The 24,977-nt window shown below is 38.2% G+C and overlaps 1 protein-coding gene across 1 annotated transcript in view; it reads right to left on the bottom strand.

Annotated features, from left to right (window-relative positions):
* Window positions 1-24,977, bottom strand: part of BLM (BLM RecQ like helicase) — a 90,015-nt gene that overhangs the window by 40,405 nt on the left and 24,633 nt on the right. The window contains exons 3-12 of the mRNA XM_036844776.1: window positions 23,470-24,170; window positions 21,320-21,482; window positions 18,070-18,191; window positions 14,574-14,706; window positions 13,385-14,088; window positions 11,423-11,614; window positions 9,884-10,002; window positions 8,818-8,931; window positions 6,083-6,181; window positions 5,725-5,873 (exon numbers count right to left, since the gene is read on the bottom strand). Coding sequence (XP_036700671.1) covers window positions 5,725-5,873; window positions 6,083-6,181; window positions 8,818-8,931; window positions 9,884-10,002; window positions 11,423-11,614; window positions 13,385-14,088; window positions 14,574-14,706; window positions 18,070-18,191; window positions 21,320-21,482; window positions 23,470-24,170 — 2,496 coding nt within the window. The remainder of the gene's footprint in view (window positions 1-5,724; window positions 5,874-6,082; window positions 6,182-8,817; window positions 8,932-9,883; window positions 10,003-11,422; window positions 11,615-13,384; window positions 14,089-14,573; window positions 14,707-18,069; window positions 18,192-21,319; window positions 21,483-23,469; window positions 24,171-24,977) is intronic.

Here is a 24,977-nt window from a genome sequence, read left to right as displayed (position 1 = left end):
ATTCACCTGAGTGAAAGAGTAACACAAATACTTAATAGTCATTAGGAAAGTTTTGGTAAAGCATTTTTTTAGGGTATATTTCCCAGAAAAAGTAAAGTGAGTAACTAATGATCTGACTTATTTTGTCAGTCAGATGGTTTTCAATTCTTCGCTTTTCACAAAATTTGCAGGACTCAATTGAGATGTCAGCTGACAGATCATTAAAAATAATTTTTGATGACAGATCATCATATAATTTTGGCATTTACATCAGAAGGAATTCAAATAATTGAGAGTTAATACTGTAATAAAATGTTTTCCATTCCTATCTACATGTTTATGTGAGCAACATTTCTCAATGCTATAAAATATACTTATAAAAATAAGAAATATGAACAGACTTGATTCATCCATAGATATATGTACTAATTGGGAAAAAGTCCTATCTCATTAAGTTACACATTCCCCATCAAAATTGATACTTAAGAATTATTTTCAAAAATATTTAAGCTATTCTGATCAGTCAGGTACTACTAATGATTACATATAATTCAATTAGGACAAAAATTTTGGTATAGGAAATTTAAAAATAATTTATATACATATTTTTCTTGCAGGTAAATATGACAGAGTAAGCAACAGGCTTCATGCATAAAAACAGGATAAAATTAGGATAAAATTCTGTAGGGAAACTGAAAGAGAAATATGAGTTTGAAAAGAAAAGGGGAAATTAAAAAACCTGTTAAAGAGTTAAAATTTTTATTATGTCTTCTATAAGTGGGAGAAAGTAGGTACAGAATTGCTATATTATGTTTATAGTCTACAGGATACATTTAAAAGAGCTAAGTAACAATTTTGTTTAAAAATGTTATTTACAACAGACCACTGTTCTTTTTATTTAAACTCATGTTGAGGAATTCCCTGGTGGTCCAGTGGTTAGGACTCCGTGCTTCCACTGCTGAGGGACTGGGTTCAATCCCTGGTTGGGGAACTCCCTCAAAAAACCAAAACAAAACAACAAAAAACAAAAAAAGTCATGTTGAAAAATTTTAGGTGTCAAGTTAAAAAATGTACAAGTGGTACAATTTTCCAAAATTCTTTTAAGTCTCATTGATTCAACTCTGCTTTCTCTCTGGATTCTGTCCCTTCCTTCCTCTTCTGGTGTTGCGAATCTCTCTCCTAGATGGCTACAACTGGGATCCTAAAGGGCCACCCTGCCTCTAATCTCTTGTTCCTCCACTCCATCTTCTGTTCCACTGCCATGGTTATCATTCAACCATAGAGTTCAGATCAAGCCGCTCCCCAGGTCAAAATGCCTACATAAGAGAGTCCAAACACTTTACCATCATGATATGCAAGACCCTCCAGATCTGGCCACAAGCCACCTTTCTAGGGTCATCCCTTTATATTTCTCTTCTTATCCAATGGATTATCCACCATTCCTTGGGCCTGACCTGTAATTTCATGCCAGAAACTTCAGCCCTGAATTCTCACTCTTCACCTGTTAAAATGCCATTCACTTTCCACTTCATACCCACTAGGATGAGTATAATCAAAAAGATACAGTAACAAGTGTCGGTGTGGATGTGGAGAAATTGCAACCCTCATATACTACAGAAGGTGAAATGGTGCAGCTGCTTTGGAAAATAATTGGGCAGCTCCTTAAAAGATTAAATGTAGAGTTACCATATGACCCAACAATTCTACTCCTAGGTATATGCCTAAGAGAAATAAAAACATACATCCACATGACAATTTGTATACAAATGCTCACAGAAGCATTATTAATAACAGCCAAAGAGTGGAAGCAACTCAAATATCCATTACATGATGAATGGATAAATAAAACATAGAATATACATACAATAAAAAAAGGATGAAATACCAATATGTGTTACAACATGGATGGACCTTGAAAATGTTATGCTAAGTGAAAGAGGCCAATCACAAAAGGCCACATAATATATGATTCTATTTACATGAAATGCCCAGAATAGGCAAAAATCTATGGACACAGAAAGTAATTAGTGATTGCCTAGGGTTGGGGCAATAGGGAATAGTGGGAATTGACTGCTAATGGGTATGGAGTTTCTTTTAAGTGAGACGAAAATGTTCTAAAATTAGGTAGTGGTGGGGTTGCACAGCCCTGTGAATAAACGAAAAATAAAGCAAAACATCAACCCATAGAACTGCATACTTTAAATAGGTGAATTGTAAGGTATGTAATTTATATCTCAGTACAGCCATTTAAAACTTTAAAAAGACCATTGTTCCTACAAAGTCCACTTCCTTTATAAAACCCTACCTGACCCCTCCTCGTAACAGTTAGTTGTTACTTTGGGTTACAGTCAATCTTGCCTTCCGAGTTCCAGCAGTCCATTTACATCTCTAATCACCACTTACTTCATTCTGCATTTGGTACAGTATTTAAAGGGTTCTGAAAGCAGACTGTTTGGGTTTAAGTCCTCACTCCAATACTTGCTAGGTGTATGACTTTGTTTAAGCTGTTTAATTTCTCTGTGTTTCAGTTTCCTCATCCATAAAGTGAGGGAAATAGGAGTACTGACCTCATAAGACTTTTGTGTGGATAAATGAGTCATACACATAAAATGCCAAGAACAGTGCCTGGCACATTGTATAGGTTAGGTATGTAAGTGTTAGCTATTATTGTTGTATTATAGTATTATTGTTGTATTTACTGTCTAAATGTCTATCTCTTTTCTCTTTCTCAGTTCGTATTTTAAGGCCCTAAGGAAAAGGAATAAAGTCAATCCATTTTATTTATTTCCATCCTCATATTTCCCAAAGATGAAGACTATTATCACAGACTGGCAGTAGGAGAGAAGCATGGGGGCCATGGCTTCAACCCTAGGGACACATGCCTTCACCAGGGCCATGACATAGCAGCATTTGGGAAATTTAATCCAAACAAGAGGCCTATGGGCAGAAAAGAAGATCAGGAAAAAAATGTAACAGAAAGTGTTTGTTAAAATCTTTTACTTCCACTTAGGGATTTAAATTCTCCCAAATATAGAAGTACCAAATATACTGAGTCAACAGACCTGCCCAAATTTTCATATTTTACCCACATTTACCAAAGTTCCTCCATATGTTTCATTTATTCATTCTTACTGAGTGCCAAATATGCACAGGGCACCACATGCTAGACTCAGGAAATGTACAATCTATTACTTTTCCAAGCAGACCTCCCCCGCACATTACTAGGAAAAGATATTAAACCTGTATGTGCAATGTTTACTCAAACAAAAATGACAAATTCTACACTTTCAAAAGGTTACTCAAAAGGTGAATTGAATTTATATCACTTCTTTTAACTATGGGCATTTGGTAATTAATATTACTGATCTAAAAGAATAGTAGATTGCATCTGGCATAAACTGATGGAAAAAAGCTAAAAACACTGCTTATTTAAAAAAAAGCTTTTATAGATCAATGGAGTACTTGTAGAAGCAAATTTCTAGCATGTGGGTTCTTCACTAGAACCTGAAGACACCTTAAATATAATGTTGTAATGTAAATCAATTATGGAAGAAAATATCTTTTTCCCCCAAATTTTATACAAACACTCCTCTGCAAGTAAGATTAAATTAAAATTTTTGCATTCTGGGGCTTCCCTGGTGGTGCAGTGGTTAAAAATCCGCCTGCCAATGCAGGGGACACAAGTTCGAGCCCTGGTCCAGGAAGATCCCACATGCCACGGAGCAACTAAGCCCATGTGCCACAACTACTGAGCCTGCACTCTAGAGCCCGCAAGCCACAACCACTGAACCCACGTGCCACAGCTACTGAAGCCTGTGCACCTAGAACCCGTGCTCCGCAACAAGAGAAGCCACCACAATGAGAAGCCCATGCACTGCAACAAAGAGTGGCCTCCACTCGCCACAACTAGAGAAAGCCCGCACACAGCAACGAAGACCCGACACAGCCAAAAAAAAAAATTTGCATTCCAATTTTTTTGATTACACGCACAAAATTCTGAGGACTCTAAAATCCTTGGGCTTAAGAATGCCAGTTTAATCTGCAAAGGCCTCTGAAGCTATCTTAATCTCAAACCCCCTCATGTCCCCTCATATGGCACTTAGAGTTCTTCTCATTACCCACTGCGATGCTGTTATTGTTCTTACTGGTTATAATATTTACAGAGCCAGCTTATTCTCTTTGTTTCCAAATTAACAAAGCTTTAAAAATTCACCCCAATACATTAGTCATTATTCCTTCAGACCTTAAAACACCCACTAATTCCATTCCTCAAAGCATTCCATTCCTTAAAGCACCCACTAATAAATTAGAAGGAAAAAATATTTTAACCTTGGTAGACAACAGCTGTTAAGTAAATATTCGCTGAGTAAATTAACCCGTCAGAGAATGTACCTGTCTCTACAAAGTCATACAGAGGCACAAAATAATTCAGTGCAACCTATATTGGGGACATTTTTTTTTTTTTTTTTTTTTTTTAAAGCACTTTTCTTTTTTATAGCTACTTTATTTATTTATTTTATTTTATTTTTGGCTGTGTTGGGTCTTCGGTTCATGCGAGGGCTTTCTCTAGTTGAGGCAAGCGGGGGCCACTCTTCATCGCGGTGCGGGGACCGCTCTTCATCGCGGTGCGCGGGCCTTTCACCATCGCGGCCCCTCCCGTTGCGGGGCACAGGCTCCAGACGCGCAGGCTCAGTAGTTGTGGCTCACGGGCCCAGCCGCTCCGTGGCATGTGGGATCTTCCCAGACCAGGGCTCGAACCCGTGTCCCCTGCATTAGCAGGCAGATTCTCAACCACTGCGCCACCAGGGAAGCCCATGGGGACATTTTTTATAGTAGTTTTTGCTATTGAATAATTATGGATTTGGTGGCAATAAGAAGCACTTTGCTGTTCAGATGAAAACAAAGTTAAAAAAGCTGTATACATAGTTTCTGGACTGTTTTCAACATCCTGGATATAGCTGGGACGTCAGAGGAAAATGACAAAGCAGGTTCATCTGTTCATTTCATCATGTATACTCTAGGATATACGGGAGCCAAAACTGGATAAATAAAAGCTAGTTTATTACTGGGACTATCCTAGGATTTAACAGGTATGGCATGCACTTTATCCCTATTTCCAAAACAGGTACTGGGATAGAGTTTTAATTTCAGTGAGCGAAGAAAAGCCCCAGGGTCCTGGCTCCCAAATTTTGCTGCACATTGGAGTCACTTGGGAATTTAAAAAACATACTGGCTGGGACTTCCCTGGTGGTATAGTGGTTAAGAATCCACCTGCCAATGCAGGGGACAACGGTTTGAGCCCTGGTCCGGGAAGATCCCACATGCCACGGAGCAAATAAGCCTGTGCACCACAACTACTGAGCCTGAGCTCTAGAGCCCGCGAGCCACAACTACTGAGCCCACGCGCCACAACTACTGAAGCCCGCATGCCTAGAGCCCGTGCTCTGCAACAAGAGAAGCCACTGCAATGAGAAGCCCACGCACCACAACAAAGAGTACCCCCGCTTGCCGCAACCAGAGAAAGCCTGCACGCAGCAATGAAGATCCAATGCAACCAAAAAAACAAAAAACAAAAAACAAAAAACAAACCATACTGGCTCCCAGCCCCCCACATTCTGATATCATTGGCATTGGGTACAACCTGGGCATTGGGATTTTTTTAAGACTCCATAGATGATTCTAATGTGCAGCAATCTGGGAACCACTGCCCCAGGGTTTTAAAATTAATAACTTTCAACAACTTACACCTGAGGTCTGAGAATCTTCAGCTGAGTGAGGATGTCCTTCTGTACCCTGGGATTAGCCGTGGCAGTAAGAGCCATCATTGGAACAGAGGGAAACTTCTGGCGAAGCATATTCATTCTTTTGTAATCTGGACGAAAATCATGTCCCCACTAGTTGGAAAAAAACAAAATACTGCTTTTCAGACTATTTGGATCTTCCTTATATAAAGCAAACACTGCTCACTATATTAAGAACCACCTTATTTTTCAGTGAAATAGCAGAATAATTCACTCAATATTTTTTCTCTTGGCTCTGAAAATATATATACTGTTGGTAGTACAATTTATTGGTACCTCAAGACATAGAGAACAGTATTTACCTGACTGACACAATGTGCTTCGTCAATAACAAAACGTGCCAAGAGCTTCCTCTCATACAGATTCTCCAGAGTAGAAATCAGTCTGTTACTTGCACAGACCTAGACCAGAAATGCATTAATCAGACATTTAAAAATACTTAAACATATCACCTTAAGGATTTGGTTGTCTTTAAGTTCCACTACGACTTAAGTTGTATTAAAACCTCCACATAAAATTGGTTCTGATTTCGATCTACGAATAGAATTAGAAGTAATAGGAAATAGCAAATGAGGCATTTTAGAATGTTTACCCACATTTAGCAAACAGTTTTGTATTAGGTCAGTGGTTCTAAAAGAATTTTTCTGCCTCAGTGTATTTGGGAGCCACCACATGTTTACAGTGGTAGCAGGGTTAGAGACATGTGTTACGTGTGTGTGTTGTCTGGGGGAAATATATACGTATATATGTACATATATATATATATATATGTACATATATTTATATTTTGTAGCTCTGTCCATAACTGGGCCTGGAAGCAATGACATGCCAGTAGCAATGACCATCTCTGGCACCCACGTCTTGATAGACATGTCAAAAGGTCACAGAAGCCAGTCTGATGGAGCTTTCCCACTGGCCAAACCTAGGACAATTAGAACATCAAAATACATAATAGTAATTATTATAACCTACTGAATAAATTAAGAATCCATGATTTCATATTGATACAAATAAATATGTGGGTAAAGGGAAAAGCCTGTCCTTACAGCAGAATGCCAACTAAATTAGAAAAAAATCATCATTTGGCACCCACTACAATAATAAGTAATGGGGAATCGTCAATGGATGATAAAACTCTTGGGTCAAAGTCTGATGAGTAATAGGATATTTACATAGTCTCAAGAGTATTCCACAACAGGATACCTACAATTACAAAAAAAAAATTACATTTATTTTTGTAATTAATAATCACAAAAAAAGACTAATTTTTCAGTGGAAGTCTGGCAGACAACACCTTAACCAAATGATCAAAGTTAACTAACATCACCAGTAATATTATAGGATGAATCAACACCAAATGCCTCCTGATAGGATACACTGAGAACATATCACCACTTCTGTGATATTCCCCTCAAAAATGACGAATACAAATCCAATCAGGAGGAAACATAAACTGAGGGACAGTCCTCAAAACAACTGGCCTTCACTCTTCAAAACTGTCAAAATCATGAAAGACAGAATGCAACGCATAATCTAGGATTTTCTTTTGCTAGAAAGGGTATTATTGGGACAACTAGTGAAACTGGAATAAGGTTTACAGATAAAGTAATAGTACTGCATCAATGAATATTTTCTAATTTTGATAACTGTACTGAGGTTATGCAAGAGAATTCCTTGTTTTTAGGAGATGTACAGTGAAGTATTTAGGGTTAAAAAGATATGTCTGCAACTTACTCTCAAATGTTCGAGGGAAAAAGAGAGAGAGAGAATGATAGAGCAACTACAGTAAAATGTTACCATTTGGGGTTTCCTGGTGAAAGTTATACAGGAATTCTTGCACTAAACTGTACATCAGAAATTATGTCAAAAAATTTTAAATATACATATTCTAATGGGCTTTTATGAGATAACAGAAAAGATACACTGGTCTCTGCTCCCAGTTCCTGGGCACAGGGTTCCTGGAATTCCTGTAAATTCTTAAGTGATAAAGCAGTACGAGCGGGACTCCCCCGGTGGCGCAGTGGTTAAGAATCCGCCTGCCAATGCAGGGGACACGGGTTCGAGCCCTGGTCTGGGAAGATCCCACGTGCCACGGAGCAACTGAGCCCGTGAGCCACAACTACTGAGCCTGCGCTCTAGAGCCTGAGCTCCGCAACAAGAGAAGCCAGCACACGGCAACAAAGAGTAGCCCCCGCTTGCCACAACTAGAGAAAGCCCACGCGCAGCAACAAAGACCCAATGCAGCCAAAAAAAAAGAGCACTAGGAGCATCTTTTGTCCTCTTGAGGCAACTGTGGGTGGGCTCCTGGGTGGGGGCTGGTCACCAGAAAGACCAAGCCATGATTAGAAACTTGGAATTTTCAGTCCGACCCCCATCCACCAGAGAAGGGAGTCAGTCTAGAAGTGGAGTCAATAATTGTTCATGCCTACGTGAGGAAGCCTCCATAAAATCCCAAAAGTATGGGGTTCAGCGAGGTTCTAGGTTGGCAAACACATCCACGTACTGCAGGCTGATGCACCCCAACTGCACAGGGACAGAAGCTCCTGTGCTCAGGACCCTCCCAGACCTTGCCCTGTGTATCTTTTCATCTGACTGTTTATCTGTGTCCTTCACCATAGCCTTTAATAAACTGGTAAATGTAAGTAAGTGTCTCCCTGAGTTCTGTGAGCTGCTCTTGCAAGTCACTGAATTCAAGCAGGAGGAGGTCACGGGAACCTCTGATTTGTAGCCAAGTCAGACAGAAGTTGCGGGTACCCTGTGGATTGGGCCCTGAAGCAGAGTGGTAAGAATCTTGTGGGACTGAGCCCTTAACCTGTGGGACCTGACACTATCTCTGGGTAGTTGACAGAGAACCGCTTGATGTAAGGAAAAACCTCCATACATTTGGTGACTAGAAGTGAAATATTCTATGTGAGTAGTAAAGGAGAGAAACACAGAAGGGAAAGACCGGGTTTTTCCTTACTCAGCAGGGAGAACTGGGTTGTTTTTCTAAAACAGCTTTAATATAGTATTTTAAAATAATGATATAAATACAAACCTTCTCTGGAGTAACATAAAGAAGTTTTATAATCGGGTCTTTTTTTGATAACTGGAGGTAAATACTTGTAGCTTCTGAGTCAGTCTTATCACCTGTCAGATATGTAGCCGGAATCTAAGCATAAAAGTAGTAAACAATTTAAATTTTACCCATTCATCTGACTCAAGATTACATTTATCCGTAGGTTTCATAAATATTTTACAAGTCACATATCACACCTGTCAAAGGAAAGAGAATCTCAACATAATAAAAAGTAATCAGTACATATTTTAAAAAAACCCTTGTTAACCATAAGTCAAATATTCTTCCCATTGTTTACTTCCTTTTCTTTTCTTTTTTCCCGTTTCTTTACTTCCTTAGCTTTTCATATCTGTAAGTAAGATAAATATGAATTCAGCATCCAGAAGGTTCCAGTCCTAATGTATGACCACATTTTTTTTTTTAGGTAAATGCATCTTTTGGGTTTTAATGCATAACAACAATGAAAGGACCATAACATCATGAATGGCTGAACAATAGCTTCCATCACTGTACTGAGACATCCTTGGGAAGAAAAATCAAACCAGTGGTCTTGTTGAGGGGTGGTGGTTCATAACGCTGAAAACAGTTCTGTTTGATCACAGCATGCAGGATTTAACAGACTGCATTCATACACTTTCTTAACCTCAGCCAGGAGGAAAAAGGACATATGTGTGTGGGCATGCACATGTGTATGCATTTTAAGATATTAAGGGAGTGAGAGAGAACTAAGCTGATCTGACAGGAGTAAAAAAAGAAATCCTTCCATATTAGAAAAAAAAAATTTACATCAGTAAAATACAGGTTAAAAGTTCTTACCAAAATACATTCTTCTAGAGTAAAATCAGACTGAACTCCAGAAGGTTATCTGTACCAGAATTCTCAAAGACTTGTTCTTAAATGTACAACTTAATATAACTGCCGTGCTTTATTCTTATAATCCATGAACTATTTAATGAAAAAGGTTACCCAGAGTACTGAAATATAATTGTTTTTAAATTATGTTTTTATTAGCATTTTTATTATAATTGGTAGTGTTTTAACTTACATCCAAGGAAGTCAGCTTTTGGACTTGATCTACTATAAGTGATCTCAAGGGAGAAATGACAATAGTGACCCCGGGAGAAACACAGGCAGGGAGCTGGTAACACAAGCTTTTACCGCCTCCTAAAAGAAATGACAACAACAACAAAATCTGTCAGATTCTACTTTGAGAGCATGAAGGCAAAAGTTACAATATAAATTACATATAATATTTAAAGTAATTAACTAATAGGACACCAAGCGATATTCTCCATGGTGCCAAAATATGCCGTATTTGAATGAGCCAAAATATTTGGTCAATTTAAATGTGTAAAAATGATCTCTTGGGACATCTTATGTAGGTGCATATCATAGCAAAAGCAAGAATCAGGGCAGGAAACTTAAATGCAACAGAATTACTTTAAAAGTCTACTTGAGAAAGACCCTGAAAAATGCCCCCTTGAAACCCTAGAGGATAATGGAAAGCCATGAAAACCACTGGACGCGGGAGGTGAGAATTCTACCATTGAACCAACACCTCAAACCTCTGGACGAGATCAATGCCAGGGTCCTCTCCAGCTTCAGTTTTGGAGTACCAAATTGGAGTCAAATCATAAGACACAGACTGAACAAGTTAATGAAGTATGGAATGCTGCTGATTAAACAAACCAACACTGTCTAAAATTTAAAATCAGTTTGAAAAAATTCAGATACCCAGGCAACATTATTTAATGATGATGGCAACAACTAATTGCTGAAGGTCACAACAAAGGTGAGTAAAAGGCAGAGGGAAGACTACATGTGAATAATGAAACCAAACTCCCAATGCTGCTGCTGCCTTTTTTTTTTTCAATTGAAGTATAGTTGATTTACAATGTCCCCATGCCTCTTATCCTAATGGCTTATTTAATATTCTTACTTAGATGGCTATAAATCATTGAACAGTTGTTATAAACTTTAATAGCATGATGAAAAGTCCTGGATCTCTTCAAAACTGAGGACAAGAAAGAACTACACTCAATGCTTTTCACTTAATCCTCAAGACATTCTGTGAAGTGGGCACGTTGGTATTATCCCCACTGCGCACACGAGGAGACTGGGGTTCAGGGAGTGAAGTGCCTTGCTCGAGTCCACACTGTTAATAAGTGGCAGAGCTGTGCTTTAAGCCTAGGGCATCGCTCCAAAGCTGATGATTTTTAACCACCATACAACACTAGGTTGTACCAAATAAACTGCCAGAAATGGTAGTGGTCTCTGACAGTAATTTTTTGGTTCATGCTCCAGGCTAATTTCGACTAGAAAAAAGAAAAATTCCCAAAGGAAAATCCTAGATCAATTCAACACAATGAGCTTTGAGTTCAAAATCTTAAAAGGGCAATAAATGCTATCATATCAACAACTAGAAGAGAGGATTGAGGTGATACACTTTCCTAACTATGGCATGGGAGGTTTAGAGGTCCCTAAATGATAGAAATACTATGTAGGTTCTTTTTATTTTTATTAAAGGGCTTTCATTTAACATCTGCCAATGGATTCCTGCCAATTCATATCTAAAAATACATACCAGTGGGCATTAAGATAAAACAGTCTTCACCAAGTAGTGCAGCATTGATCGCCTCTAGCTGATTAGTTCTAAAATTATGCAGGCCAAATTTTTTATGAAAAATCTTCATCATTTCTTTTGTATGAGGAAAATTAAGACTTTGGAAACGCTCGTGTTTCAGATCTCTGGATGCTAAATTTTGCTCCGACTTGTCTAAGAAAATAATCAATGTTAGAAATCAGGGCATTACTGTAACAAATCAGTTTTAGCATTTTAACCCTTTGCCCTGCATAATCATTGGTGTATGTTTCCCTGCAGCACATCCTTCTTTACCTGTTTATCAGAGTTTCCTCGCTGCGCAGTGTCAAAGCCACCAGAGACTTCCTAAGGGCCAAATTCAAGTCTTTCCTTGACTTTTCTGCAGCATCTACCACTACTATTTATTCTCTCCTTCTTCTCTCTTGACCTTCAAGATAATCATGGGTTTTCTACTTGCTTTAAATTCCCTTTCCTGGCTCCATTTCCTCCACTTGCCCCTTAAATTTGGGAATCTTTCGGACACTTGGGACTGGGCTCTTTAGACTGTTTTTTTTTTTTTGAATTTTCCTAGTCCTATGACCTTAAACATCACTGGTGTGCACACAACGCCTAGATCTCTTTCTTAAGACTTGATGGATGCCCTCCTAAGTTCCAGTCCTGCACGCACCTCCAACTGTCTGCCAGACATTTCTACCTGAATGACTTCTCAACACTTCATGCTCAACAAGCCTTAAAACAGCCCTCCTCAGCTTTGCTCCAAATCTGCCTGCCTCCTGACTTCCCTGTTTCTGTTAACAGTGTCACGGTTTTCCCAGTCACTGGGTCTGAAACCGCAGAATCACCCCAGCTTCCTCTGGTTCTTCTTCCATGGCGTCTCTCGCGCCCGCCCCCATGCTGCCTCCTCGCTGTTGCAACTCCGGCTCCGCACAGAGAACAAGAGGTGCTCACGCCAGTCCTGGCGGTTACATCAACCCCGGCACTCAACCACGGCAAAGATAATTGCGAACACCAAGTATGACACGCCCAAACATGACACAAAAATAAATCCATTAATGGTTATTTTAAAGGTCAACAGAGGAACTGTAAGAACAACCTCCGTGACATTAAGTCATCAATGGCAAAAACAGGGAGGACTGTACTTTACGAAACCTTACACGTATGAACTTGTTTCAGCTAAAAAAAAAACACTTTTTGATAACTTTATAGGGTCGATGTAAGGTTTTAAAATTAATTTTGGGTTTTCTCTGCAGCCTTTACCACGGCTAATTTCACTCTTCCAAAAACTTCTCTCAGTAAACTGTGAGCTCCAAGAGGGCAGGAGCTCTTCATTACTCATCTATTACCAGGACCTGTGCACAGAACATGGCACACAGTGGGCACTCCATAAATATTTGTTGAATGAATTAATATGATTCTAGACCAAAAGAAATAACTTGACTGATTTAAGAAATTTCTGACTTATCTTTCTTAGGCTGCCTAAATTTTAATATTTGAAGACATAAAACATGTTTCTCTACTTTATAAACTGATCAGTTCTCATCAATCCAGAATTCTAAAAATACACACAATTACATCTTTAACATAAATTCAGCTTTGCTTTTTATCCATCCCCCATAATCATTAAAAACTTGGCCCTCATGAGCTTTACTGTTTTAGGGACTAAAAAATGTTAATTTAAAGGCAAAGCACATTTGTAATGACTTTAGAGCTTTACTACAATAGGTTATAATTACACATTTTATAAAACTACAGCTGCTACAGAGACAAAAGAGCAACTTGCTTTTGAAATTGTGATTTGTCATTCATATTATCAGCAGAAATTTGCATAGAAACAATGTCGTTTTCAGGCCATGATGATTTGCTATGGTTTTTCTTATACAATTCCTATTTTGGACAGTTTTGTTTTCATATAAAATATAAGCATTCAATTTATTTTAAACTTACCAGTGTAATTCTGAATTGACTCTGAGAAGTTTTTATTCTGAGCAGTAGATGCCAGAAGACAGTCTGTCTTGGCTGAAGAAGAAGTTCTTTCTGATACTGATTTAACTGGCCGACCTTCCTTAATAGGTTGATAGGCAGCTGTGGAAGACTTGCTGGCTGCTAAATTATGCATCACATTTTCCCAGTCATCATCATCATCATCAAAGTCATCTATGTCAAAATTCTCAATATCATAGGAAGCCTGGATTTCTCTTTCCAAGTCATTCATAGAGGTAGTGTGTTTATTCTTATCTTTCACAGCAGTGCTTGTGAGAACATTTCCTGGGAAATAAGAACTTTCATTTCTTTTTTCTACCCTTGGTGTTTCAGCCCAGTTGCTACTTACAAAGGACTCCTGTAAATGGGAATTGAATAACGGTCTTTCAAAGAGATTCTTGGTGGTGGCTGAGAATCCTGTCTTTCCTGGGGTAGGAGTCAGTAAACACTCCCCAGTAGAAACGGAATTTGAGGAAAGGTTTGGAAAAGTGAACTCCTTAACAGAATTCCCTGTAGGACAGGAATCACCCTTTGGAAATGCACAAGGTGGGGAAACAGATGCCATATCCTCCACAGAGCTACCAAGTGAATCAGGCCTGCATCTCCACAATGAGCCAAGAACAATGGCATCACTCGTATTAAAATCTGCTTCAGCTAGGAGTTTCCTTCTGAAGAGAGAGCACAGAACATCAAATTAATTATAAGTAGTCAGCTATGGTAGGCACACAAGTTTATCTTTAGTTTTCATGCCAAATTGTGGCAAAATATATCCTCTTTTTTCCAATCTTAAAAATTTGAATACAAATGCTAAAGGAACAGTTTGAAAAAGTAATAAATTTAAGACACAGTGTATATAGCACAGGGAACTCTACTCAATACTCTGTAATAACCAATATGGGAAAAGAATCTGAAAAAGAATAGATATATGTACATGTATAGCTGAATCACTTTTTTTGTATACCTGAAACTAACACAACATTGTAAATCAACAACATTCCAATTAAAAAAAAAAAAAAAAAAAAAGACAAAGTGATAATTATCCTATTCAATTTCCTGGCCAGAATGCCTGGAAATCTTGCCCTATACATTTGTGACTTACAGTGGTGGTGGAAACACAATCAGATATATTCCAGAAGGAGAAAAATCAAGATACCTTATGTCCCGCTGCTGGAGCAGTTTGTTCCCACAATCCAAAGTTTTCAGCTTGTCATCAGGAATAGTGTCAACTAATTTACAGATATGGTCCATCACACGAATAAGTTGCTGCTGTAAACTTATCTGTCTAGCTATAAAGTATTTATGTTGTTAATATTTTTTGTCAACAACAAAAAAGACTTAAAAATTTGAAAGCCATGCATGTAAAACTTGAAGTAGTTTACAAACGAGATTAGAAACAACCATATATTCTCCCATTATCTGCCTATGAAATAATTTGAAGTCATACTGTCTCTATTCTAGATCATAAGAGCTCATAACTATGTTATCCTTTCATTTCATGTTAATTCTCATTATTTCTCTTAGGGTAACCAAAGTTGTTGTAAGATACAAAAGTTTATGATTTTTTACTAACTTCAGGTGTAAATCTCACCATGCCCATACAAAGTACATCATAAAGTATGGACAGGTAAGAACCTCACCTGTTGCTCTGGTTTGCCTGCCAACCAGTGTTTCCTAACAGTACAGCACTTGGACTTTCTTTTTGGAGACTACTCCCATCCCCACTCCCACGTCCTCAGTGGGCATCTGATGTAAGGCAGCTCAATGAGAATTAGATCTAAGAGTTTTTCGACTGACTGGAAAAGAGGACCTCTCTCTTTAACAAGTTGGACAGGCTGCTGGTGGCCATCTCTGCCACCACGGAGAAAAACACTAGCTTGAAAATGAGGCCAACACAAGGAAAAGCAGAAAACAGAGATGGAAGGAAATGGGAGATTGAGATGGAGAGATGGGATGAAAGAGAAGAGAGAGAAGGCAGATGTGAAAGAGAGAAATTCCTGATAACAATGTCTGGACATCTGAATCTGGCCAGCCCACTTCACACTTTTAAATTTCAGCTATGTAACTAAGAAATAATGTCAAAGGAGGGGTGGCTTTATATGACGGAAAGAAAAAAAAAAATGGGTTAGGGTAGCAATGGGAAGCAAGGAAGATGCCTACCTACCTCTGGGGCCTAAGGTGTGCAGGAGAAATAAACAGTTTAGGTGGGCTGCAGAGGCAACAGTATTCTCAGAAGACAATCAGAGAAGAGAATGAGGCTACTGGGAAATTGTTGACCGAGGGCAGTGGGTTGAAGGGTCTAAGGGGCAGGAAGGAGAGGAAAAGAGGACAGATGGGGGTGGTGGGGGGGACATAACACAGACGATGGGACGCATGAGTCTTTGTGAAAATGACCTGGGGGTGTGGACTTTTACTAGTTTTGGCTGATGTAAATAGGGTCATGAAGTATGAAATGGTAAAAGTGGACTTGCTGGGTTCCTGTTTCACATCTGTTTTCTCTGCAAGGAGAATGGGCATTGGATTGGAGAGAGGAGCATAAACAACAGTCCAAAGGAAATGAAAACCAAGACAGGCTCAGAGAGATACAGCTACTGGAAAGGAGCTCAGGCCTCTTCGCCTAGACAGATTACACCTCAGAGTACAAAGGAAACCTGCAAAGAAAATGTCACTGATGCATGCAGCATCTAGTGAATAGGAGAGGTGATGGAAGAGTGAAGACAGGCAAACATAGTTCTAATTTTCAAAAAAATTCTAAAGGGATGCCAAAAGCTTCAGGCTGGTGATCTTCAAGTTAATTCAAGGCAAAATTCCAGAACATGTTATCAAATGGCTGCTTTGTGAGCTCTAAGAAAAAGAGGAAACAATTATAGAGTTAGCAAGAGTTCATAAAAATAAACCAGCCATCTCAACGTATTTCCTTCTTTGAAAGGATTATTAGACTAGCAGATAATGATAGCTACCATTTATTGAAGGTCTACAGTGTGCTGGGCACTTTACCTTGAATCCTGACAACTACTGGGCAAGGCAGACACTATTTTCCTCATTTAACAGAACAAGAAACTGAGGTCCAAAGAAGCTTAATTAATTAGGCATAGTCACCCAGCCAGGAGTGGGAAGAGGCAGGCTTGTATACTAGGTCCGCATCACTCTACAGCCAATGTCCCACCTGTTCCCTCTTGCTGCCTCAGACCTTGAACTTCTAGAGTCATATGACTGAGTCTTTTGCATCCCCGTGCACAAGGGAGAGAAACACAGTCTGAAGGCAGACATGTAACAAGATGAACAAGAAGTGGTGATGAAGGGACTGATGTCAGCTGAGAGGGAGGCGCTAATGACATTCTGTGGGACTCTGTCCTTGCTCTCGTCCTCACTAACCATTTTACCAGTGAAACTTAATGAGGCAGAAACAGTATACTGCAGTGGCTATCAAAGTAAACTCAAGAGCCTCAAGACTGCTGGGTTCAAATCCTAGCTCTGCTGCTGTCTAACTCTATGACCATGAGTAATTATTTAACTCTCCTGTACTTGGGTTTCCTTATTTGTAAAACAGGATAACAGAAACCACCTTAAAGGATCATTGTGAGGATTAAATTAGTTAATATTAAGGCACTTAGAAGAGTGCCTACAACATCAGGTTTTTCAGGAACATCTCTAACAATAAACTCAGAGACCAAAATAAACAAAAAGAAATTCAGAAGAAACAGGAACAACACACAGAGATCACTACACATGTGCGTGTGCATGCACACACACACACCATAAGTACAGCACCCATCAAACAAGAATAGAAAACATTACAGAAATACTCAGAGAATACAACACAGCTCTTGGAAATTAATTTGATGAAAATGAAAAATTCCATCAAAGAGTTAATTTAAAAATTGAGGAAATCTCCCAGAAAGCAAAAAGGCAAGAGATGAAAAATAGAAAAGTTAATTAATGGAGGTCTAGTAGCCCAATAATTAAAGTTCCAGGAAGAGTGAAAGAGAAAAGAAAAAACAAAGAAAGAAAATAAAAAGGAATGATACCAGAAAAAATTTCAGAATAGAGGAACACAAATCTCAAGCCTAAAAAAGCCTCTGGGAAGTAGAAATCAGGAGTGGGAAAGGAGGCAGCTGTCTTTCAAAGCCTTGTAGTGCTACTGGATTATTTATACTAGATATTTAATAGAAAATTTAAAAATGAATTAGAGACAAATCAAACAAACAAAAAGTATTAAACTTCAAGCGGACACCAAGAATCAAACCCAGAGAACCAGGAGGATGAAAGGTCCAGAAACCAGTACCTATAAAGAAGAGGTAAAAGATCTAACATTATTTAGCGCTAGGCGCTTCAGACTTATCTCACAAAGATTAAAGTTACAGGAAGGCAAAATTTTGGTTCAGTAGGAGAAATAATTCATTGTCTATTTTGAAAATGTTACTTGTTAGAAAGTCACCTTGTGAGAAAACAAGTTTCTCGGTTTCTGAGCTGTTTGAGCAACAATGGTTAACCCATGGTGGTTGGTTATTACGGATGATTCACTGTTACAGGAAAAGGAACTATGAGCTCGCCATCGTGTACTATACCGTCACAGGTTAAGAATACAACCTTACTTTTGTTTTCAAAAGTAAGCAGTTACAATACGTGTTATGTCCCAAACACTTTTGTACCATCATAGCTTGTGCAGGTTTCTTGATTAGGCTGCTGTGTAGTCATTTTCTCAGATTTTGACAAGTCTTCTGATGTGCTAAGACCATCCTTGCTGTCAGAGGTGTCGAGATCCTTCAACACACTACAAATTAAAAAATATTAAACCGATCACAGTATAGACTAGACCAAATGCATACTTTTTCCTCTAATATTTTCCACAACTGGTCAGATGCTATGTAACAGAAAAGAGAAACATGTCTTTCTATCTCCTCTATTCTAAAACCTCTTTAGCTGGCCCTCAAAGTTTTCCATCTTTTGGCCCCAATATTTTTTTTAATTAATTAATTTATTAATAATTTATTTCTGGCTGCATTGGGTCTTCGTTGCTGCGCGCGGGCCCTCTCTAGTTGTGGCTAGTGGGGGCTGCTCTTCGTTGCGGTGCGTGGGCTTCTCATTGTGGTGGCTTCTTTTGTTGCAGAGCACGGGCTCTAGGCGAGTGGGTTTCAGTAGTTGTGGTACGTGGACTCAATAACTGTAGCTCACGGGCTCTAGAGCACAGGCTCAGTAGTTGTGGTGCACGGGCTCAGCTGCTCCGTGGCAGGTGCGATCTTCCTGGACCAGGGATCAAACCCGTGTGCCCCGCACTGGCAGGCGGATTCTTAACCACCGTGCCACCACGGAAGACCCTGGCCCCAATATTAACACATATAAACATGGTCAGTCTGATTGGATATAAAACATACTTTAAAAGTAACAAAATAGGGCTTCCCTGGTGGCGCAGTGGTTGAGAATCTGCCTGCCAATGCAGGGGACACAGGTTCGAGCCCTGGTCTGGGAGGATCCCACATGCCACGGAGCAACTAGGCCCGTGAGCCACAATTGCTGAGCCTGCGCGTCTGGAGCCTGTGCTCCGTAACAAGAGAGGCCACGATAGTGAGAGGCCCGCGCACCGCGATGAAGAGTGGCCCCCACTTGCCACAACTGGAGAAAGCCCTTGCACAGAAACGAAGACCCAACACAGCCATAAATAAATAAATAAATAAATAAATAATTTTTAAAAAAAAGTAACAAAATAAATTAGTACTAAAGGAGTATTAAAGAGAGGGTACTATGGCAATCCAAAGAAAGATAACACTTTCTGGAACTTGAGAAGGCTTTGCCAAGAAGGTAGGATTTGAGGAAACCTTGAATGATGGGTATGGGAAAGTGACAGCTTACAAAGGAGAGATAAAAAAGACAATTCTATTTACTCGATATTCAGGAATCAACTGTACTTTTCTAAAGCAGGATTTTGGAATGCAATCTCCTAACTAAATCAAAGAATGATGAATAACTATGTTATAAGTCTCATTAGGCTATTGAGCTTAGGGTTACTGTAAGAGCATAACTGGAGATAAAGTTGTAAAGGTAATTTGGGGTCTGAAGATGGAGGATTTTGAGGCCCAGCTAAAGAGGTTTAGGAATACAGGAGTTACAAAAACATGTTCTCTTTTCTGTCATATGTTATCTGACCATTACACCTCTGAAATTAATTCAGAAGTCACAACCAGCACTTTAAAATGAAATAAAATATAACAGAAAATTTGTGTGCACTGCACATATAGTATCATTTGTGAAACTTCTATTTTAGTTTTATAATGTATACAAATATGTATACTAGGTTGCAATGGAAAAATATAGAGAGAATTTACCTTGGAAACAACCATTTTCCAATTGCTGAAGATCTAGGTAAAATAAATTATGGTATGACAACTCATTAAATTATGTAGCCATTAAAAGGAATAAAAATAATGACTATGTAGCAATATGGAAAATGTTTAAAAAATAATGTTAAAAGAAAAGCAGATTGAAAAATTATAGCTACATGTTGATTATGGCAATGTAAAAATCATATACACACGTAGAGAAGAAACAAAACAATGTGGCTAGGGAATGGGGGAGGAACAAATTAGGAGTACAGACACAAAATACATAAGGAATAAGGATTTACTGTATAGCACAAAGCATTATACTCAATGTCTTGTAACAACCTATAATGGAATATAATTGAAAAAAAAACAAAACAAAACTGAATCACTATGCTATATACCTGAAACTACCATAATATTGTAAATCAACTATACTTCAATTAAAAAAAAATAAAAAAACTTAATGTGGATACAGAAAATGTTTGGTTTGTTGGACTGTAAGACTACCAGTAAGTATCCTGTTAATGTGGTTACAATGTTATCTGTGCAATACACACTTTTTTAATAAACAAAGAAATAAGCCAGGCAGTCAACAGGGAATGGTGTGGCCCAGGAAATAACCCTACACTGGATCTTAGTCCATTTGCCGTTAATTATCACCCCAGACAATCCCCTGCTCCTCCTTAGGCCTCAACTACTTCTCCTGTTAAAAGAGAATGTTGATGAATGCTATATGAACTCTTGCTCAGTTTTTCTTCTACAATTCTGTCTCAATTTCTATTGGGAGGTGAAAGAGGGGAGCTCTTACAGTTTTTCTGTTTTGTTGTCTAACAGCAATCATGCTTCAACCTTTCCCACCCCTTTAAACATCTCAACCCACCTGTTAAAACAAAAACCTAGGGAAAACTAGGTTATGCAGGCAAACACCTCCTTCCTGCCTTCAGGTGATATACTAGAGGGATTTGTTTCTCATCAAAATATGGTTAACAGCAGAGTATATACCAGACCACTCAACTGAACTGTGATTTAGACTGGGGTGAGGATGTAGGTAACAAAGACTATTAGTATTTTCAGCTATTAATGAACTATGTGGACTCTATTTTTCCCATAATACTACCACTTAACCACAATCATGTCACTAATGTACCAAAATTCAGTGAATGACAAATACAATAGTCAATTCTATTTGGATTTTTAAAAAAATTAAAAAAAAAAAAGAAGACGAAGAAGAACACATTACTTACTAAGTCACTTCACAAATAAGGTGTTAGTTTTGGGTCATTTCAGGTACATGAGATTGGAAATATAGTATCTTTAGGACTATATCCCACATGCCAAGATCAATTACATAAAACTGTTTAGAGGTCCCATGTAATGAATCATAATGGAACTTTACAGCTTTAGAATACCAACAATTAAATAAAATGTAAATAAATAGGGACTTTTTGATGCTTTCATTTGGATACAAAATAAATTGTGCAGAAGCATGAAATTAATCAATTTTGAGATGATACTACATAACTAAATTAAATTATTTCAGCTACCCCAGAATCAATGTTTATTAATTAATAAACTATTTTACCTAGAGCATTTTAAAGAGGATGAAGAGGCTGAAGTCATTCCTTCTTCTGGAGAAGGTGGAACAAAATCTATGTCATAATCATCTTCATCAAGCTCAACACATGAAGATTTCTCAGTTGAATGTAATTCCATTTCTTCCAAGTTTTTCTTCTTTTCACAATTATCTAAAGTACAAAAAAACAGCTGATAAACATAGGTTATTTTAATATTAATGAGACAGAAAGAACAGGGTGTGAGCACTTGTGAGTGAGTGCTCTGAGCAAGTCATAAGCACTACCACCACTCTGTGCGATACAAGTTCTCTCCTTTCACACGTTAGTGTTGCCTTGTTTCTTCATAAACCATGATTGAGTCAACTGGATTAAGTCCAATGAGTGCTGGATTGAGGCTGATGATTTGCTTAAGGATTTTCATGACTGTCTCTGGTTAAATTATGAAACCCATCCTTATTATCAGTACTTTCGTTTCTCTGTTTTTCATTCACACTTAAATAAGGGTAAAGTACAAGTAAGCCTGATAATTGTACAAACACTGTTGTTTATACAGATAAACAATCTCTACTTTACCACAAAGGTGTCTTAGTTATTTAAGTCTCCCAGAGTGTCTCTCTCTTGACTATGTGGGAAAACACTGCCAAACTGTTGCTCTCTAGTTTACCTTTTACCAAATTTTCTCTTCATAAATAGCAACATGCTTGATTAGACTACACTTTTGCTTATTATCAATCACTTTTCAGTCCTCTCTCACCCTATAGTAACCCTGATGGGATTCAGGTGTTTAAAAATATTTGTCTCATATTTACAACTGTTTCATAACGTGGGTACCTCCACATATGGCTAATGTCAGCTATTAAGTTCTAGACATCTAATAACTATGAGACCTAAACTGAAAACAATTTGCATGTAATTTACAATACTTTAATAGCATGATTAGATCATATTATACATCAACATTAGGTGGTACAAACCATAAAAGAATTATAACACAAAGGCTTAGTTTCACATCCCATTTCTACTACCAACCAGCCAGTAGACCATTAAGAAGCCATTTTAACTTCTATGGACCTTCTTTTCTTTTCTTTTTATTGAAGTATAGTTGATTTACAATATGGTGTTAGTTTCAGGTGTACAGCAAAGTGATTCAGTTTTTTTTGCAGATTATATTCCATTATAGGATATTACTAGATATTGGGTATAATTCCCTGTGCTATACAATAAATCCTTGTTGCTTATCTATTTTACATATAGTAGTTTGTATCTGTTAATCCCATATTCCTAATCTGTCCCTCCCCCTTCCCTCTCCCCTTTGGTAACCGTAAGTTTGTTTTCTATGTCTGCAAGTCTGTTTCTGTTTTGTATATAGATTCATTTTTATTATTTTTTAGATTCCACATGTAAGTGATATCATATAGTATTTTTCCTTCTCTGACTTATTTCACTAAGCATTATATTCTCTACATATTTCTTTCTTTTAAATTAATTAATTAATTAAAGTTATTTATTTGGCTGCGTTGGGTCTTTGTTGTTGCACACGGGCTTTCTCTAGTTGTGGCGAGAGGGGGCTACTCTTCATTGCAGTGCACGGGATTCTCACCGCGGTGGCTTCTCTTGTTACGGAGCATGGGCTCTAGGTGCGCGGGCTTCAGTAGTTGTGGCTCGTTGACTCTAGAGTGCAGGCTCAGTAATTGGGGCTCATGGGCTTAGTTGCTCCGCGGCACGTGGGATCTTCCTGGACGAGGGCTCGAACCCGTGTCCCCTGCACTGGCAGGCAGATTCTTAACCACTGCGCCACCAGGGAAGTCCCTCTACATATTTCTTCATATATAAAATCACGGAGCTATCCTTGTTGTTTATATAAATAGCAGAATAAAATCTTTCATTTCCTTAGTATGCCCTGCCTCAAGAACGTGGCCAACAGATGGTGCTTAGGATGTATAAGCACTTCTGTACATCCTAAGGACAAAAGCTAAATCATTATATGACTCTCATGTGTGGGTTTTAAGTAAATTCAAGAATAGGCCAATAAACAGCGATTTTATTGGCTTGGAAAAAAAAAAAAAAAAAGCTAAATCATATTTGCTGCTGTTCCCAATGCCTAGTTTTGCATAAACTAATACAACCTTTTGAAATGAAATAAAACAATAATTTTTACCTCTTTCCTCTCCCAAATGAGTTTTTAAAGGGTGATCTTCCTGAGTATCTTCATTTATCAGCTCTTCGGAATTGGGGCCATCATCAATGCAAATCACATCACTATTTAACCATTCTGAGTCATCCTTCTGTTTCTTAATCAAATATGCCTGCTTGCTCTCAGAGGAGGAAGGAGTCAAATCAGTCTTTACTGTATTTGTTTTATCAAGGTGTGCTTTTAGAAAGTTCCTCTTAGACTTTTTTGATTTCTGAGCAGTGCTTACTCTTATGAAGTGGTTTTGGTGTGGTGTCACAAATGTTTTTGAATCTCCAGAAGTATCAAAGTCATCCATATCATCCCAATCATTGAAGGTAATAAGAGAATCTGATGAAGAACTAAATTCTAATTTCTTGAAAGTAGCATCGCAGGATTCCTTTACAACCAGTGTGTTCTGGGTAGTGCATAAAACTTCCTGAGGAACCTGTGACAAATTTGGCAATAATGGTTTTGAACCAACTCTCTTAGTTTGCTGTCCAGCTGGAGTATTTTTAAAGTCATTGATCTTTGTCTGCTGATTTGTGGTGTGGGGAAAAGGTTCACTGAAGGAAAAGCCCTCAGTAATATTAACATCTTTATCATTCAACACAGGAGCTTTTGCTACTGACACACTAGTTACAGATACATCGTTGGCTGAAGATACTTTCTTTTTAAAAGTGAAACCTCTGAAAAATAATTGAAAAACTGAATTAGATGGATTAATTTCAACAAACCCAGCAAGTATACAAAACCCAGCAAGTATACAAACCCAGCAAGTATACAAAACTTTAATTTATATAACAACTTACTTCCTTGCATCACAAATGAGCGAGCGAAGAATCTTATCTCCCTCTCTGATTTTAAAATGTGTAAGGTAACTTAAATTATGCTTTGTATGCTCTGATTCTTCCTATTCAGAAGCTAATTATTCAGCTTTGAGAGTATCTGGGCCATTCCTACTACTTTGTTTCTCAGGCTCATAGTCCTTAATTAATAGCCTCTCCAGAGGGAGGGGACGGCGTAAGCGAAAAACGTGGCTACTTGTTTCTACTCTGATAAAAGTTTTATGGGGAAAAGAGTTAAAAACTGCCAGCTATGCTGAAATCTGAAAGAAAAGTGAAAGAGGCAAGAGTCCTGGACATCGAATGGATTTAGTGACATGAAGGTCAACGGAGACTTTGCAGTCAAGCACACAGAATGGTGTCTAGAACCTGGTAAGGGCACAATAAAGATTATGAAATATTAGGTATTGTTAGAAGGAGTTTGGAATATAGCTTGGAGGAAAGAACAGAACTGGAGAGCTATAGTTTCCTTAGAAACGGTTTTTGAAAAGGATATAAAATTATATTAAAATATTAAAAACACCGATTTGTCCAAATTTACAAGATTTGTATTCATTCATTCAATGAATATTTACTGAACAAAAACCATGTGCTAGAAACCATGCAAAGGTGCTGAACAATACATTACCTAGCGTTGCTAAAACATGCTCT

Source organism: Balaenoptera musculus, chromosome 2 (genome assembly GCF_009873245.2).
Source record: "Balaenoptera musculus isolate JJ_BM4_2016_0621 chromosome 2, mBalMus1.pri.v3, whole genome shotgun sequence".
NCBI lineage: Eukaryota > Metazoa > Chordata > Mammalia > Artiodactyla > Balaenopteridae > Balaenoptera > Balaenoptera musculus.
This window is presented reverse-complemented; position numbering and strand designations above follow the sequence as displayed.